Below are 14912 nucleotides of genomic sequence, written 5' to 3'. Positions count from 1 at the left end.
CACTTAGATGTAACAGACTAGACATCAGTATTCTCCCCACAAAATAAGCTCTATCTCATCCTTCATTTGAGTTAGCAGCCTCCAGAAGGTATGCAGTCCTATAGCAATGCCAGCTTTCTGTCTGGCATTCACACCACAATAAGAAAATGGTGAGAATGAAGGATACACCCTCTTAAATCCTCAGGGATGTTTCTCTATGTCAATATATGCAAGTGTTTGAGGACTATTCATGCAAATACAGAAGTTGAAATGTTGTATTACATTGGGTTTCTCTGATTTTTATTTGTAAAATTATGAAAACCCATCCATTTATTTACTTTGATATGAGAAACATTTTCGGATATGCTGTTTCATGCCTGTTATCCCACCACTTGAGAGGTGGACATTAGAATGATCATGGTTTGAGGGCAGTCTCAAAAACAAAATGCAGGGTGGGGTGATGTGCACCTGAGATCCCAGCTAAGGGGAAGGATGTGAAGGATCATGGACTGAGTCTGACCTCAGAGCAAAACAAGAGACCCTATTTGAGAAATAAAGGAAAAAAGTTGGTGTGTGGCTCAAGCTGTAGAGCATCCAAGTAGCAGCACTGGCCTTGGCTCAAACCCAGTTCCCCACCCACAAAGAGGAAAAAACAAGAAAAAGTATCTTAAAAATGCTTGATAAAAAACTACATATGCAGCTATTCTATGAGGAAAGACTGAAACCCAAGTAAACAGTGCATTTCTTTCTCAAAAATACTTTTAGAATTAGCAGCGTTTTGTTTTCCTTATGTAAGTTATTTGATGTAAGAGTTTATATTGTCTCAGTGACTAAAAAAGTATAGGTTGTTTATGCAAGATAACTGGAGAAACCCTCTAGTCTTAAATAGTCCTAAATATATTCACATAGCAATTTCCTCCCACTTGAATAAGGATATGAATAATCAAATATAAAAAATATAAACTTTGTTACACAGAATATAAATTTTATTATTACTGCCAGTAATAACAAAATAAGAAAGTCTTTGAGCCAAATTATATCCAAAGGTAATGGCACACATATTATAGAAAGAAATATCAGTGGGAAAATTCTAGAATGGCAGAAGAGAAAAAGGCAAGAAGGAAGATTAAAGACTCCAACTGTGAATATTTCACTCCAGGCCTAGTCAAGACCTAGGTCTGAAGCAGACATAGAAAGTAAGCTTACCATGAGACAGAGAAAGAACTGATGAAAAAGAAGTGAATCCAAATATGATGTATTTGATGCATTGTAAGAACTTTTGTAAATGCCACAATATAGACACACACACACCGAGCACAATGAAAAACAAATGGTGGTGATGGGAAAGACATGGAATCCCAGACCTTAAGAAACCTCATTGTAATGATAAACAGAGATGTGTTCATATATAAGTATATGTCTACAGTGCTCTGGGCATACATAGAAGAAAGCAACTATCTCCTTGGAGGAATGAAAAAATGTCCTCCTACAAGGAAGTCAGGTCTTTTTCTGATTTTAGAGTTTACTCTAAACCTGATTCTGGATGAATATTGAGATCTTGCCTTTAGCCTCTCTGACAGCATGGAGACTAGCTCTGTCATGAGTTTCTTGTCAGAAATACAGGTGTAAATTTAGTGAAGGAACTCAAGAGTTGGGGACAGGATACACTGTTACTGTTTCCCTTTGACTAAATGTCCTGGCTTCATGATGAATAGGTCTTGCTTGTCAGGGGACACTTGAGCCTCCTGGATGGGCTCTTGGAGGGTGGGGGAAGATGTGATCTTCCCTGCTTCCTCTGACAGGAACACAGTGTATCCAAGGTGGCTCATTTCATTTCTTTTGGGATTATCATCCCCCCTATGTGGAAAGAAAAATTTAAGTATAAATTCAGGCTAATGCTCACTAAGGTGAGAAGTCATAATTTAGTATGACTGTGTGCACACACTGGTGTGACTATGGTTGTTCTGGAGCTTCTAGATCAGAAAATACCATGTACTTGAGTGAACATCATGAGCATTCACTGGGGAGGTTTTGCAGAAAACAGGTGTACAAGCACAGGGGCTTAAAAAATAACAAGAAATAAACTAAATGTATTGCTTTGCTTGCATAGCTCTGTTAGTGCATTTGTATGATTCTTAAAATGATGACTTTTGCTATATTCCCACCTGAGACTATTCAGGACCTTTTAGTTTCTGCTTGGATTTTATATATGCAAACTGGCATTAGTTGAGATTTTCTACTTTTTAAATACTGGGTAATTGATATGTAAAGCTTTTCCTAAGATATGTGTTTTTCAAAGCCTTTTTATTTCTAGTATCACTCTTGGAGGCATGGTAATAATGTTAAATTCTATTTTTTAAAAGAAATATTTTTATCTACTTTCTCCATTTATACTAAATCAACACAGATCACAAATTGTATTTACTCACAAATTACATTAATAAACATCTAGAAAATAATCCATCTCTCCAATTGTTTTATTAATAAATTGTACTTAGATAGGAAAATTTGTACCATGACAAGTCTAACAACATGAATAAAGACTCTTGCAGTTTCTCTTGACTCTTAAAATTGTACTGGGTGTAGGCAACTGGCACCTGCAAGGAGTTAGTAAAAGGTCTCTACTTCCCACCCATAGTTGTCCCAGACACTTAAGGGGAGGTTGAAACTTGGCTTTGTCATGGAAAATGAAGGACATTGAGGTTCTAGTAGGTCAAGGAAGGTACGCTCATGGCATCTTCAGCGATTTTGGTACTGGCAGGATGTTTGCTTGCAAAATACTTGACATTGTGGTCTTGGTCCAACTGAAGTATCATGACGGTAAGCTCTACAGCATCTTGATAGCGGGTAGAGGCTAAGAAACATTCTTTTTCTAGGAGAGTTTGTGTTAATGTTTTTGCAAGTGCCATTCTAACATTTGGAACACTGTCATTCACCAAGGTCAGCAGTTGTGGCATTAGATGGATAGCAAAACTGTCCATTGGGAGGCAATCATTTTCAATGATAATGTCACAGATGTAGACAAAGGATTGCCGACCAGACCACTTGGTGCACTTGCAAAAATCCTCCACCAGCTCATTGATGAGACTTACTCCAAAGGTCTCGGGTGTCTCCATGTGCAACTTCTTCAGCATCTTGCTGACCAGCTTGTAGGAAACCCAACGAACAGAAGACACTTTGTACAGAGATTCATGGCAATGGGACGTAAATAGTCATAAACATCTCTGGGACTATATAATTCTAGAAGTAAAATCAGTTGCTGAGACAGTTCATTTCGAATTCTCCAATTTATATTGTTATCTGTCACTAAAAACTCCTGAAGTCGATAAAGATATTCTCTTCTTTTGTCAGTAGGAAGACTCTTCAGAAAATCATGTAAATGTAAAAGAACACCTAACCTGACTTGATCAATGTCTTTTAAAAATCCATTAAAAATTGGAACCAGGTCTGCAGCTGTCAATTGCTCACCAAGGATAAGTGCAAGTTCATGGATGGAGAACGCCAAAGTTCTTCGAACCTCCCAATCTTCATCTGATGCCAGAGACTCATACAACTCTTTGAGGCAGTGCCAATATTTCTGGCCAAGAGTCATAGCAACACCTGGGAAACTGTATGCACAATGCTGAACAATTTTGGTATCAATGGTTTCTATGAGATAGGGATCAGTCATTGTTAAGTACTGATCTAATAAAGCCTGGGGTACAACATCTTGCACTTCAGCCCTCCTTACCTCCTCAGAGACTTCTTGATCTCTGATCCTATTTTTATCTTCTAGCATGTCTTCTGAACTTTTGATTTCTGCTTTAAAATGGTGACCTGAACAAGATGGATTGGCAAAAGTAGATATGAAAGGTCCCAGAGACTTAAATGCTGTTTGGCAAACTGACCATGAGCGATCACTGATCAAGTTGATAAATAGGGCTGATAGTTTGGACCATCGGATTTCAAGACTAGTTGCACATGAAACTTTCACAAAACACTCAACACAAGCCTTTCTGATTCTCCATACCTTATCGGAACATAACTGAATGAAACATGGAATCAACATTTCCTCAGTAACTTGCTGACCCACTACACTGCAAATATCACTAAAATAGTCAGCACAGATCTTTCGAACATGAAGCTTTCTCCAATCATAGCACATATCACAAAACCTAGGGAGGATGAGGCATTCTGTAATATCCTTGCCAACCATAGGAGACATCTTGCACATTGTAGCCAAAGTTCTTGCTTTTATATATTCAGCCCTGTCTGGGGCAGTCAGCTCTAGGAGCACAGGGAATACTTGTGTCTCAAAGTAAAATGGGTCAATCAGTTTCTGCTTCAGCAGAGCCAGCAAAGATTCTTGACTTATTTTCCACACCTCATGATTCTCATCTGTGAGATATCTAGTCACAATAGGTAGTAAAAGCATAGGATAAGGAAGGCCAGTTTTCTTGAAAATATAATGCAATGTGAAGCACCTGTTCCATTAGCTCTGCTCTCACAATTGGTTCTGGATCCTCAGCTAAACTACTAATTCTTTCCAAAACAGAAATACAAGCACTTTCATTGGTAGAGACCGCACTCAATGTATCCAACAAAATCCTGGCAGCCATTTCTCTCTGAAATATGTCCTTACTTGCAGCATACTTGTCAAGTCTCCCCAGTGGTATCCACAATTCATTTTCTGAGATAAACTCTGGTGCTAAAAAAAAATACATCAGACACTGAGATGTCAGCATCCGTGCCAAGGTCATCCACAGTTTCTGGCAGTTGTTCCCGGAGTGCCAACGTTTCATCTTCTGAGATGAACTCATGGGATAAAATAAACACATCAGATGCTGCACTGTCATCAATCATGTCACGTTCCTCCACATTCTCATGCATGTCTTTCTGGAGAAACAGGAGGTCTGAATCTGGAAAAGAAGAAAGGCTAGTCACCAATGAAGGATAAGACACAGGAAAACTCCACTGCTTGGGCAGGCAGAAACCCCATACATAACACCATACTGATGTCTAATTGAGGTTAAAAAAACTGTATAAATATGCAAGGCTGGATCTCTCTTAGAAACATCTTTATTTCTACATACAGTGAGAAAAATTTGTTTTTTTAAAGAAAATAGTACACATGTCCATAAATATAATACTTCCAGGTATATGCCATGAGATATTTTACAATAAATCTTTAGGCCAAGAATGGTAGATCTTTCCCTAGGAGAATATTTTAAAAAATTACATATAACAATAAGCGAACTTCTGATCACATTTCTTCAATATCACCAGTTCGCTGAAAAAGGAAATACTAATCTGAAGGCAAGAAAGCAGAATTTTTAAAGAAAATCTGGACCTAACTCAAAGATATGCTCTTCCACTTGAAAAGTGTATGAACGTGATGCAATGAGGGGTGTGAATGAAGACAGATAACTAATTTCTAAATTACAACTAGAGACTTAGGGCTTTTGTGATGTATGTTATTTGATGTAAGAGTCAATGTTGTCAATAAAGTATGTTTTTACCACAGAAAGATGAAATGAGGATAAAACAAAATTTAGAGAATCCCACTCTAAAAGTCTCTGGAAAAATGTCAGTACCCAGTACTCAAGGTTCAAATGAGGGTTACTAAAAATTAAATGTTCATATAAGTTTAACACTTATGTTTCTAGACTATCAACCATAACAACAATAATTTAATTAGAAATTCCAAATGAGACGAACACTACTACAGTTAATGGTAAATGTCTCAAAAAGGATTTCAAGAGGGGAATTCTGACATGGAGGGAAACTAATGGAACGAAACAAGACTACAAAGCCACTGAAGGTGAAAATATGGGAGGAACAACTTTAGAAATAGGTGTGAAAGAGAAGCACAAACAGATAATAAAGTTGGGACAATTTGAATGAATGAAGTTTAGATGGCCAAGGTCAAAATGGACTGAGAATAGAGTCACTCCAATAACATATTGCCGTACTTAAGAACCTCAATATTAAATGCATGAGTCAGGCATTGTCATGATATTGCAAGTGAAAAATCAAAATGGGGATGACAGGAGAAACTTGAACTTCAGAAACCTTACACAAAAATGACACACAGAAAAAGAGGTGGAAACAAAAAAAATGCCTTTAGGTGTTCTTGGAAAGCAGAAAGGCCAGCAACTGTTTGCCTAGGAAGAGGAAAAATGTTCTTGAAAAAAGCATTTAGGCTTTCAACAGACATAAGAGTAGAATCTTAGCCAAATTCAGGGTGACTGTTGGGATTTGGCCTATGCCATATATGCCCAAAGCATGCAGAATAGCTGCCAAGATTTTCTTCATAGGAATAGAGGTATGATCTGAGACAGGTCATTTGAAGGAATGCTCTATGGCATACCTTTGGGTGAAGGTCCAGGCTAAGCAACTGGCTGGTCCTGCTCATCATTTGACAACTCTTGTTCCCGTAGAGGATCGCAGAAGTTGAGTGTGGATGCAAACCCTGGTGAATACCATGCATCGGGCAGGTTCATGTGGATCGTTGGAGTGGCTTGTGGACTGCCTTCACCTAGGAGGAGGAAAATTGAAATACACATTCGGCCTGATGGGGAGCAGTGTGATCCATCCTAACACCCTGTGCCTCGTGTGCAGAGGCTTCTGACAGCATGGTTCTCCTGGAGCTTCAGGAAGGCCAAAGGCCATGCCCAAGTTGGAGAATCTGGAGAAGGACCTGGGGACGACCCGCTGAGAACAGGTGGGATAGACAGATAGACTGGTGTACACAAAACGACATAGTGATGAACACTGGGCATACAAAGAAGACAACACCTACTTTCCTAGAGGAGTTCAAACAAAGAAAACAGCTTCCCCTAGAACGGTTTTGAGCCTTCTCAAGGCATAAGAGTTTGATTCTTAGCCTGATTCTGGGAGAGGGCTGGGATTCGGCCTAGGCCACAAATGCCTGCTGCATGCAGAGTAGCTGTGTCATGATTTTCCTGGTAGGAATAGAGGCGTGATCCGAGGCGGGTGTTTGGGGGGGGCATGTTGTAGTGCTTGCCTGCGGGTGGAGGTCCTGGCGGAGTAATCGAAAGGTCCGGCTCATCGAGGGACCCCTTCGGATCCTGGCTGCAATCGAGGAGACTGGGGGCGCATACGGTCTCCACCGCGTCCCTTGAATCGGTCACGATCACGTGGGTCATCTCGTTGACACGCGCACTCTCTTCACCTAAGTGGAGAAAAATTTAAATATTAGACTCAGCCTGATGATGAGGGATGTGATCAATCCTAAGTTCCTCTGCCTGGGTGCACAGGCTGGTGTCAGCGTGGTTCCCTTCCAAGGGCCGGAGGTCCAAAGGCCATTTCCCAGGATTGAGCCTCGTCAGAAGTTCCTGGGGAGGACTGGCTGGGACAGGGACGAGAAATCAGGCAGTCAGTAAACACAGAGAGGAAAATCATAAACATTTCAACACCTGGACGGAAACCCGAGGGTCCTAAGTGCATTGGACGAGGATGGCTTTTGCTGTGTTCCACCTCGGAGACCATCTGAGGCCAGGGGTCACGAATCCACCCTGAAGTCAGTGGACATAATCGCTGAGCGGGTAAATCTCGTGCCCAGCACCCTGTGAGACAGGTCTCCTTAAATCTCCTGGTGCTGTCTTTAACGTGCTTATCCCTCTTGGATGCCTGGGAATACGTTGCCCAGCTCAATTTTGACGGGAGAGAAACCTCCTTTTGAATGCGGCAGACTCCGTATTACGGACACACATCCCTGACCTCTTGACTCTGTGACAAATACATGCTTCCTTTTGGAAGCACCTTTCCAGGAAACAGTACACACAGGTCCCACAACCCTCACTCTTTAAGGCCGCTGCAATGAGGTTTTGCAGCTAAATATTTAGGTAAGCAATCGCTGTTGTAGCCCGATGAGAGGAAAGTTGTAAAAGAACGTCATGTCACCACCAAGGACTTCCCCTCATAGTTCTTCACTATCACCTGTTCCCTGAAGCATCAAGGCCCTACATTCCTGAAAGGGAGAACGGTGTGGGAAGCAGAATATGACAAGCAAGTCTGCACCTATCTCAAACACTGCTTGTGCCACACTAATCAACACGTGTCCTTTAGGCAGTGTGCCCATCCTACACGTATTTTCACCCGAAGCCTTCAAGAGGTGAGGAGAGAAGAAAGAAGACAGGTTCTGAAAAGCGGCAGGATGTTCCTGTGTCAGGATGGAAAAAGATTTCCTTTTCCAGCATGCAAGCCTGAAGGTTGAATTGCATACAATTTGTAGGCCCGGTTTTGTTACGGGCAAAATTGCTGCAGTTATTCTCAACGTTTCTAAGTGTGAAAACTAAGATGCTTTGGCCCTTCCCGCAACCTGTACGGACTCCAGCTCCTTGAGGCTTCTGAGGGAGATCGGTTACCATTATCAAGTCTGATATCGTCCAAACTACACCTGGAGACTTAGAAGAGGCCTTTCCCTGTGTGTGACATTGGATGTCAGAGCCCAGGAAGTAAGTCAATGTGGGCAGAGAAAGGGTAGGTTTTGGCCACAGAAATAGGAGCTGAGGATACCAGGGAAATACAAAGAAACCCCCCACACTTAACCTGCCTCCATGCACGTCGCTTCGCAGTTCCCGAAGCTCAAGCCAGGGTATGCAAAATTGAATGCATACGTTTCACATAACGCTCCTGTTTCTAGACTATCAAGCTAACAACAGCAGATTAACGAGAAACACCCCTCAAGGCCAATGCGCCCAAAGTGAACACCCAGTGACGGACAGTGCCAGAAGTCCAGAGGGCGAATCCTGGCGGCCCCGGAGAAGAAAGCTACGAGGCCCTGAGGGTGAAGCTGAGGGGCAGAGTGCAGTATCAACTGAAGAAGGAGCTGTAAGTACATGGAGAAAGGAAGTTTTCGGTGTGGCCGAGCATGAACTAAACGAAGGATAGAAGGCCAAGGTGAAGTGGCACTGAGTAGACACTCGGACCCCTGACATATCTCTTTCTACAGGACCTCCGTGATCAGCGTGTCAGAGTGTGCTCTTTCACCACATTTCAGGGAAAGCACAGCGTGGGGAAGACAGGGGTGGCCTGATCTTTGGAAACTTTACCCTAAGGAGACTTGCAGATAGGTAGGAGCACACAAACTATGGATTGAAAGGCTCTGAGCATACGGAGAAGACAGCATGCATTTCCCTACGGCAAAGGGAAAAAAACATTCTCCTAGAAGGGATGTGGACCTTCTTGAGATGTGAGTGTTGAGTGCTACTCTGATTCTGGGTGCGTGTGTTGGGATTCGGCCCACACCCCAGGTGCCCGCTGCATGCAGAACAGCTGCGTCATGATTTTCTTCACGGGAATAGAGGTATGATCTGAGACGGGTCATTTGAAGGAATGCTCTACGGCGTACCTTTGGGTGAGGGTCCTGGCAGAGCGACTGGCTGGTCCAGCTCATCAAGGGACACCTCTTGTTCCCAGACAGGATCGCAGAAGTTGAGTGTGATGCGGACCCTGGTGAGTCCCGTGCATCGGGCACGTCCACGTGGATCATTGGAGTGGCTCGTGGACTGCCTTCACCTAGGAGGAGGAAAATTGAAATACACATTCGGCCCGATGGGGAGCGGTGTGATCCATCCTAACTCCCTGTGCCTCGTGTGCAGAGGCTGCTGACAGCATGGTTCTCCCGGAGCTTCAGGAAGGCCAAAGGCCACGCCCCAGATGGAGCCTCTGGAGAAGGACCTGGGGACGACCCGCTGAGAACAGGTGGGAAAAAGCAGGGATTCCACCAAGACAGAGAAAAGGCTACCTTCAATACTTGGATGCCTGGATGGAGATCAAAGATCTCTCAGAGCACTGGACAAGGACGGCTGTGCCTGACTTCCACCTGGACGCTATCTGGGGCCTTCTGATATCTACCCTCCCGTCAGTGGACATAATCGCCTGGATGATTCTTGCGCAGCGCACGTTCCAGGACAGGTCTTTTTCAGATACAGTGCTGCGTGCACTGATGTACTCCACCCTCGTGGGTGCCTGCAAATATTGCGGCTGGCCTATCTTCCAAAGCAAAAGGAATCCCTTTTGAATGTGGTACACGTCACACGATGGAGACAGATCCTCGACCTCTGGATCCGGTGACAAATACATGCTTCCTCCTGGAATCTCTCCAGGGAAAATACACAAGGCCCGTCAACCAGACTCCCTTGGCTTGCTGCCGTGAGGGGCTTCAGCTAAGTAGGTAAGTAAGGAATCGCCTTGGGGTACCAAGAAGGGTTACGTTTTCTTAAAAAATATGTAGCAACCAAGGGTCCTGCACTCACATTTCTTCACTATCACCTCTGTCCCGAGTGTCAAGGCCCCACGGATCTGAAGGCAACTGGCGTTGAGGCAAGCGGACTACGAAAATGAAAATCTGCAAATAACTCACACAGGCTCGTGCCACACTTTAAAGCAGGTCCTAAGCGCAAGGTGCCCTTCCTACATGGCTTTCCACCATCAGCCATCCAAAAGGTGAGGAAAGAAGAAAGCAGACAGCTTCTCAACACCTTGAAGAGGTCACTCGGTCAGCATGGAAAATGGTTGCATTTTCCACCATGTAAACTGAGGTGCAATTGCGTACAGTCCTGTGGACCTGATTCTGTGACGAGTCAAAATGCGGCAGGTGTTCCCAATGTTTCTCAGGGTGAAAATTAAGAAGCTCTTAAGCTCCGACCAGGTGTACGCGCTGGGACGCAAGAGGATCCTGGTTGAGGATAGCTAACGTCACGTGGGGCAATCTGTAAACCACACGTGGAGACTTATCTGATCCTTTTCCGATACACGTGAATGACAGGAGAGGCCAGGGTGTCCCTGGGACCAGGCGCGGTGTACGCTTTTGCCTCGGAAGGATGAGGTGAGGAGACCCGCGAAATGCAGAGATACACAGCATTAAAATGCCTCATTCAATGTGGGTTCGCATTGCCAAAGTCCAAAGCAGGGCGATTACAAATCAAAGACATGCTCTTTTAACTTAACGCTTAGGGATGAAGAATGTCAACTTAACAAGAGCAGTTCACTTAGAAACGCCCCTCAAGAGCCAACAATTCAAAATTAACAGCAGAGGTCGGACAGAGAGAGAACTGCACAGGGAGCAATCCTGGCACGGGAGAGGAAACAATGGCAAGATTAAAGCTACAAGTCCGGGAGGGAGGGTGAACATGCCTTGCAGCGTGCAGGCTCAATTCCAGAAGGAGGTGTGAAATGGAGGGAGAAAGAAAGCTTCCGGTGGCGCCGGGTATGAACTGAATGAAGGTTAGCAGGTCAAGCTTACTTTGGAATGAGAATAGATTACATCCCATGCCACACCTCTTCAGTCAAGACCCACGTGGTAAATGCGTCTAAGTCATGCATACGTGTCATCCCTTCCTGCTCCGTCCCTAGATTCCCAGGGGATGCCACAATGGAGAAGAGTGGGGAGAGGTGAAATTAGGAAACCTTACCCTACGGTGACATGCAGACAGATAGACTGGTGTACACAAAACGACATAGTGATGAACACTGGGCATACAAAGAAGACAACACCTACTTTCCTAGAGGAGTTCAAACAAAGAAAACAGCTTCCCCTAGAACGGTTTTGAGCCTTCTCAAGGCATAAGAGTTTGATTCTTAGCCTGATTCTGGGAGAGGGCTGGGATTCGGCCTAGGCCACAAATGCCTGCTGCATGCAGAGTAGCTGTGTCATGATTTTCCTGGTAGGAATAGAGGCGTGATCCGAGGCGGGTGTTTGGGGGGGGCATGTTGTAGTGCTTGCCTGCGGGTGGAGGTCCTGGCGGAGTAATCGAAAGGTCCAGCTCATCGAGGGACCCCTTCGGATCCTGGCTGCAATCGAGGAGACTGGGGGCGCATACGGTCTCCACCGCGTCCCTTGAATCGGTCACGATCACGTGGGTCATCTCGTTGACACGCGCACTCTCTTCACCTAAGTGGAGAAAAATTTAAATATTAGACTCAGCCTGATGATGAGGGATGTGATCAATCCTAAGTTCCTCTGCCTGGGTGCACAGGCTGGTGTCAGCGTGGTTCCCTTCCAAGGGCCGGAGGTCCAAAGGCCATTTCCCAGGATTGAGCCTCGTCAGAAGTTCCTGGGGAGGACTGGCTGGGACAGGGACGAGAAATCAGTCAGTAAACACAGAGAGGAAAATCATAAACATTTCAACACCTGGACGGAAACCCGAGGGTCCTAAGTGCATTGGACGAGGATGGCTTTTGCTGTGTTCCACCTCGGAGACCATCTGAGGCCAGGGGTCACGAATCCACCCTGAAGTCAGTGGACATAATCGCTGAGCGGGTAAATCTCGTGCCCAGCACCCTGTGAGACAGGTCTCCTTAAATCTCCTGGTGCTGTCTTTAACGTGCTTATCCCTCTTGGATGCCTGGGAATACGTTGCCCAGCTCAATTTTGACGGGAGAGAAACCTCCTTTTGAATGCGGCAGACTCCGTATTACGGACACACATCCCTGACCTCTTGACTCTGTGACAAATACATGCTTCCTTTTGGAAGCACCTTTCCAGGAAACAGTACACACAGGTCCCACAACCCTCACTCTTTAAGGCCGCTGCAATGAGGTTTTGCAGCTAAATATTTAGGTAAGCAATCGCTGTTGTAGCCCGATGAGAGGAAAGTTGTAAAAGAACGTCATGTCACCACCAAGGACTTCCCCTCATAGTTCTTCACTATCACCTGTTCCCTGAAGCATCAAGGCCCTACATTCCTGAAAGGGAGAACGGTGTGGGGAAGCAGAATATGACAAGCAAGTCTGCACCTATCTCAAACACTGCTTGTGCCACACTAATCAACACGTGTCCTTTAGGCAGTGTGCCCATCCTACACGTATTTTCACCCGAAGCCTTCAAGAGGTGAGGAGAGAAGAAAGAAGACAGGTTCTGAAAAGCGGCAGGATGTTCCTGTGTCAGGATGGAAAAAGATTTCCTTTTCCAGCATGCAAGCCTGAAGGTTGAATTGCATACAATTTGTAGGCCCGGTTTTGTTACGGGCAAAATTGCTGCACTTATTCTCAACGTTTCTAAGTGTGAAAACTAAGATGCTTTGGCCCTTCCCGCAACCTGTACGGACTCCAGCTCCTTGAGGCTTCTGAGGGAGATCGGTTACCATTATCAAGTCTGATATCGTCCAAACTACACCTGGAGACTTAGAAGAGGCCTTTCCCTGTGTGTGACATTGGATGTCAGAGCCCAGGAAGTAAGTCAATGTGGGCAGAGAAAGGGTAGGTTTTGGCCACAGAAATAGGAGCTGAGGATACCAGGGAAATACAAAGAAACCCCCCACACTTAACCTGCCTCCATGCACGTCGCTTCTCAGTTCCCGAAGCTCAAGCCAGGGTCATGCAAAATTGAATGCATACGTTTCACATAACGCTCCTGTTTCTAGACTATCAAGCTAACAACAGCAGTTTAACGAGAAACACCCCTCAAGGCCAATGCGCCCAAAGTGAACACCCAGTGACGGACAGTGCCAGAAGTCCAGAGGGCGAATCCTGGCGGCCCCGGAGAAGAAAGCTATGAGGCCCTGAGGGTGAAGCTGAGGGGCAGAGTGCAGTATCAACTGAAGAAGGAGCTGTAAGTACATGGAGAAAGGAAGTTTTCAGTGTGGCCGAGCATGAACTAAACGAAGGATAGAAGGCCAAGGTGAAGTGGCACTGAGTAGACACTCGGACCCCTGACATATCTCTTTCTACAGGACCTCCGTGATCAGCGTGTCAGAGTGTGCTCTTTCACCACATTTCAGGGAAAGCACAGCGTGGGGAAGACAGGGGTGGCCTGATCTTTGGAAACTTTACCCTAAGGAGACTTGCAGATAGGTAGGAGCACACAAACTATGGATTGAAAGGCTCTGAGCATACGGAGAAGACAGCATGCATTTCCCTACGGCAAAGGGAAAAAAACATTCTCCTAGAAGGGATGTGGACCTTCTTGAGATGTGAGTGTTGAGTGCTACTCTGATTCTGGGTGCGTGTGTTGGGATTCGGCCCACACCCCAGGTGCCCGCTGCATGCAGAACAGCTGCGTCATGATTTTCTTCACGGGAATAGAGGTATGATCTGAGACGGGTCATTTGAAGGAATGCTCTACGGCGTACCTTTGGGTGAGGGTCCTGGCAGAGCGACTGGCTGGTCCAGCTCATCAAGGGACACCTCTTGTTCCCAGACAGGATCGCAGAAGTTGAGTGTGGATGCGGATCCTGGTGAGTCCCGTGCATCGGGCACGTCCACGTGGATCATTGGAGTGGCTCGTGGACTGCCTTCACCTAGGAGGAGGAAAATTGAAATACACATTCGGCCCGATGGGGAGCGGTGTGATCCATCCTAACTCCCTGTGCCTCGTGTGCAGAGGCTGCTGACAGCATGGTTCTCCCGGAGCTTCAGGAAGGCCAAAGGCCACGCCCCAGATGGAGCCTCTGGAGAAGGACCTGGGGACGACCCGCTGAGAACAGGTGGGAAAAAGCAGGGATTCCACCAAGACAGAGAAAAGGCTACCTTCAATACTTGGATGCCTGGATGGAGATCAAAGATCTCTCAGAGCACTGGACAAGGACGGCTGTGCCTGACTTCCACCTGGACGCTATCTGGGGCCTTCTGATATCTACCCTCCCGTCAGTGGACATAATCGCCTGGATGATTCTTGCGCAGCGCACGTTCCAGGACAGGTCTTTTTCAGGTACAGTGCTGCGTGCACTGATGTACTCCACCCTCGTGGGTGCCTGCAAATATTGCGGCTGGCCTATCTTCCAAAGCAAAAGGAATCCCTTTTGAATGTGGTACACGTCACACAATGGAGACAGATCCTCGACCTCTGGATCCTGTGACAAATACATGCTTCCTCCTGGAATCTCTCCAGGGAAAATACACAAGGCCCGTCAACCAGACTCCCTTGGCTTGCTGCCGTGAGGGGCTTCAGCTAAGTAGGTAAGTAAGGAATCGCCTTGGGGTACCAA

The 14912-nt window shown here is 45.5% G+C and overlaps 1 protein-coding gene and 1 pseudogene across 1 annotated transcript; both read right to left on the bottom strand.

Moving 5' to 3' along the window:
• Window positions 1-2446: 2446 nt before the first annotated feature.
• LOC141410924 (serine/threonine-protein phosphatase 4 regulatory subunit 1 pseudogene) lies at window positions 2447-4529 on the bottom strand (annotated as a pseudogene).
• A 112-nt stretch (window positions 4530-4641) lies between these two features.
• On the bottom strand, window positions 4642-14299 carry LOC141410800 (uncharacterized). Its single transcript, XM_074041121.1, has 3 exons — window positions 14058-14299; window positions 11615-11878; window positions 4642-4877 (listed from the first exon to the last, which is right to left on the bottom strand). The coding sequence occupies exons 1-3, from the start codon at window positions 14251-14253 to the stop codon at window positions 4642-4644; spliced, it is 696 nt and encodes a 231-aa protein (XP_073897222.1). The 5' UTR covers window positions 14254-14299.
• Between the last annotated feature and the right edge of the window lie 613 nt (window positions 14300-14912).

Source organism: Castor canadensis, chromosome 9 (genome assembly GCF_047511655.1).
Source record: "Castor canadensis chromosome 9, mCasCan1.hap1v2, whole genome shotgun sequence".
Lineage (NCBI taxonomy): Eukaryota > Metazoa > Chordata > Mammalia > Rodentia > Castoridae > Castor > Castor canadensis.
This window is presented reverse-complemented; position numbering and strand designations above follow the sequence as displayed.

What these genes read in the sequence shown, in the direction of transcription:
- LOC141410800 (XM_074041121.1), bottom strand. Translation starts at nt 14,253, where the DNA reads ATGTGTATTTCAATTTTCCTCCTCCTAGGTGAAGGCAGTCCACGAGCC. An exon ending in GCCAGGACCCTCACCCAAAG is followed by an intron (nt 11,879 to 14,057) that starts GTACGCCGTAGA and finishes TTCTCCACTTAG; the next exon opens with GTGAAGAGAGTGCGCGTGTC. An exon ending in AGCTACTCTGCATGCAGCAG is followed by an intron (nt 4,878 to 11,614) that starts GCATTTGTGGCC and finishes CTTCTTTTCCAG; the next exon opens with ATTCAGACCTCCTGTTTCTC.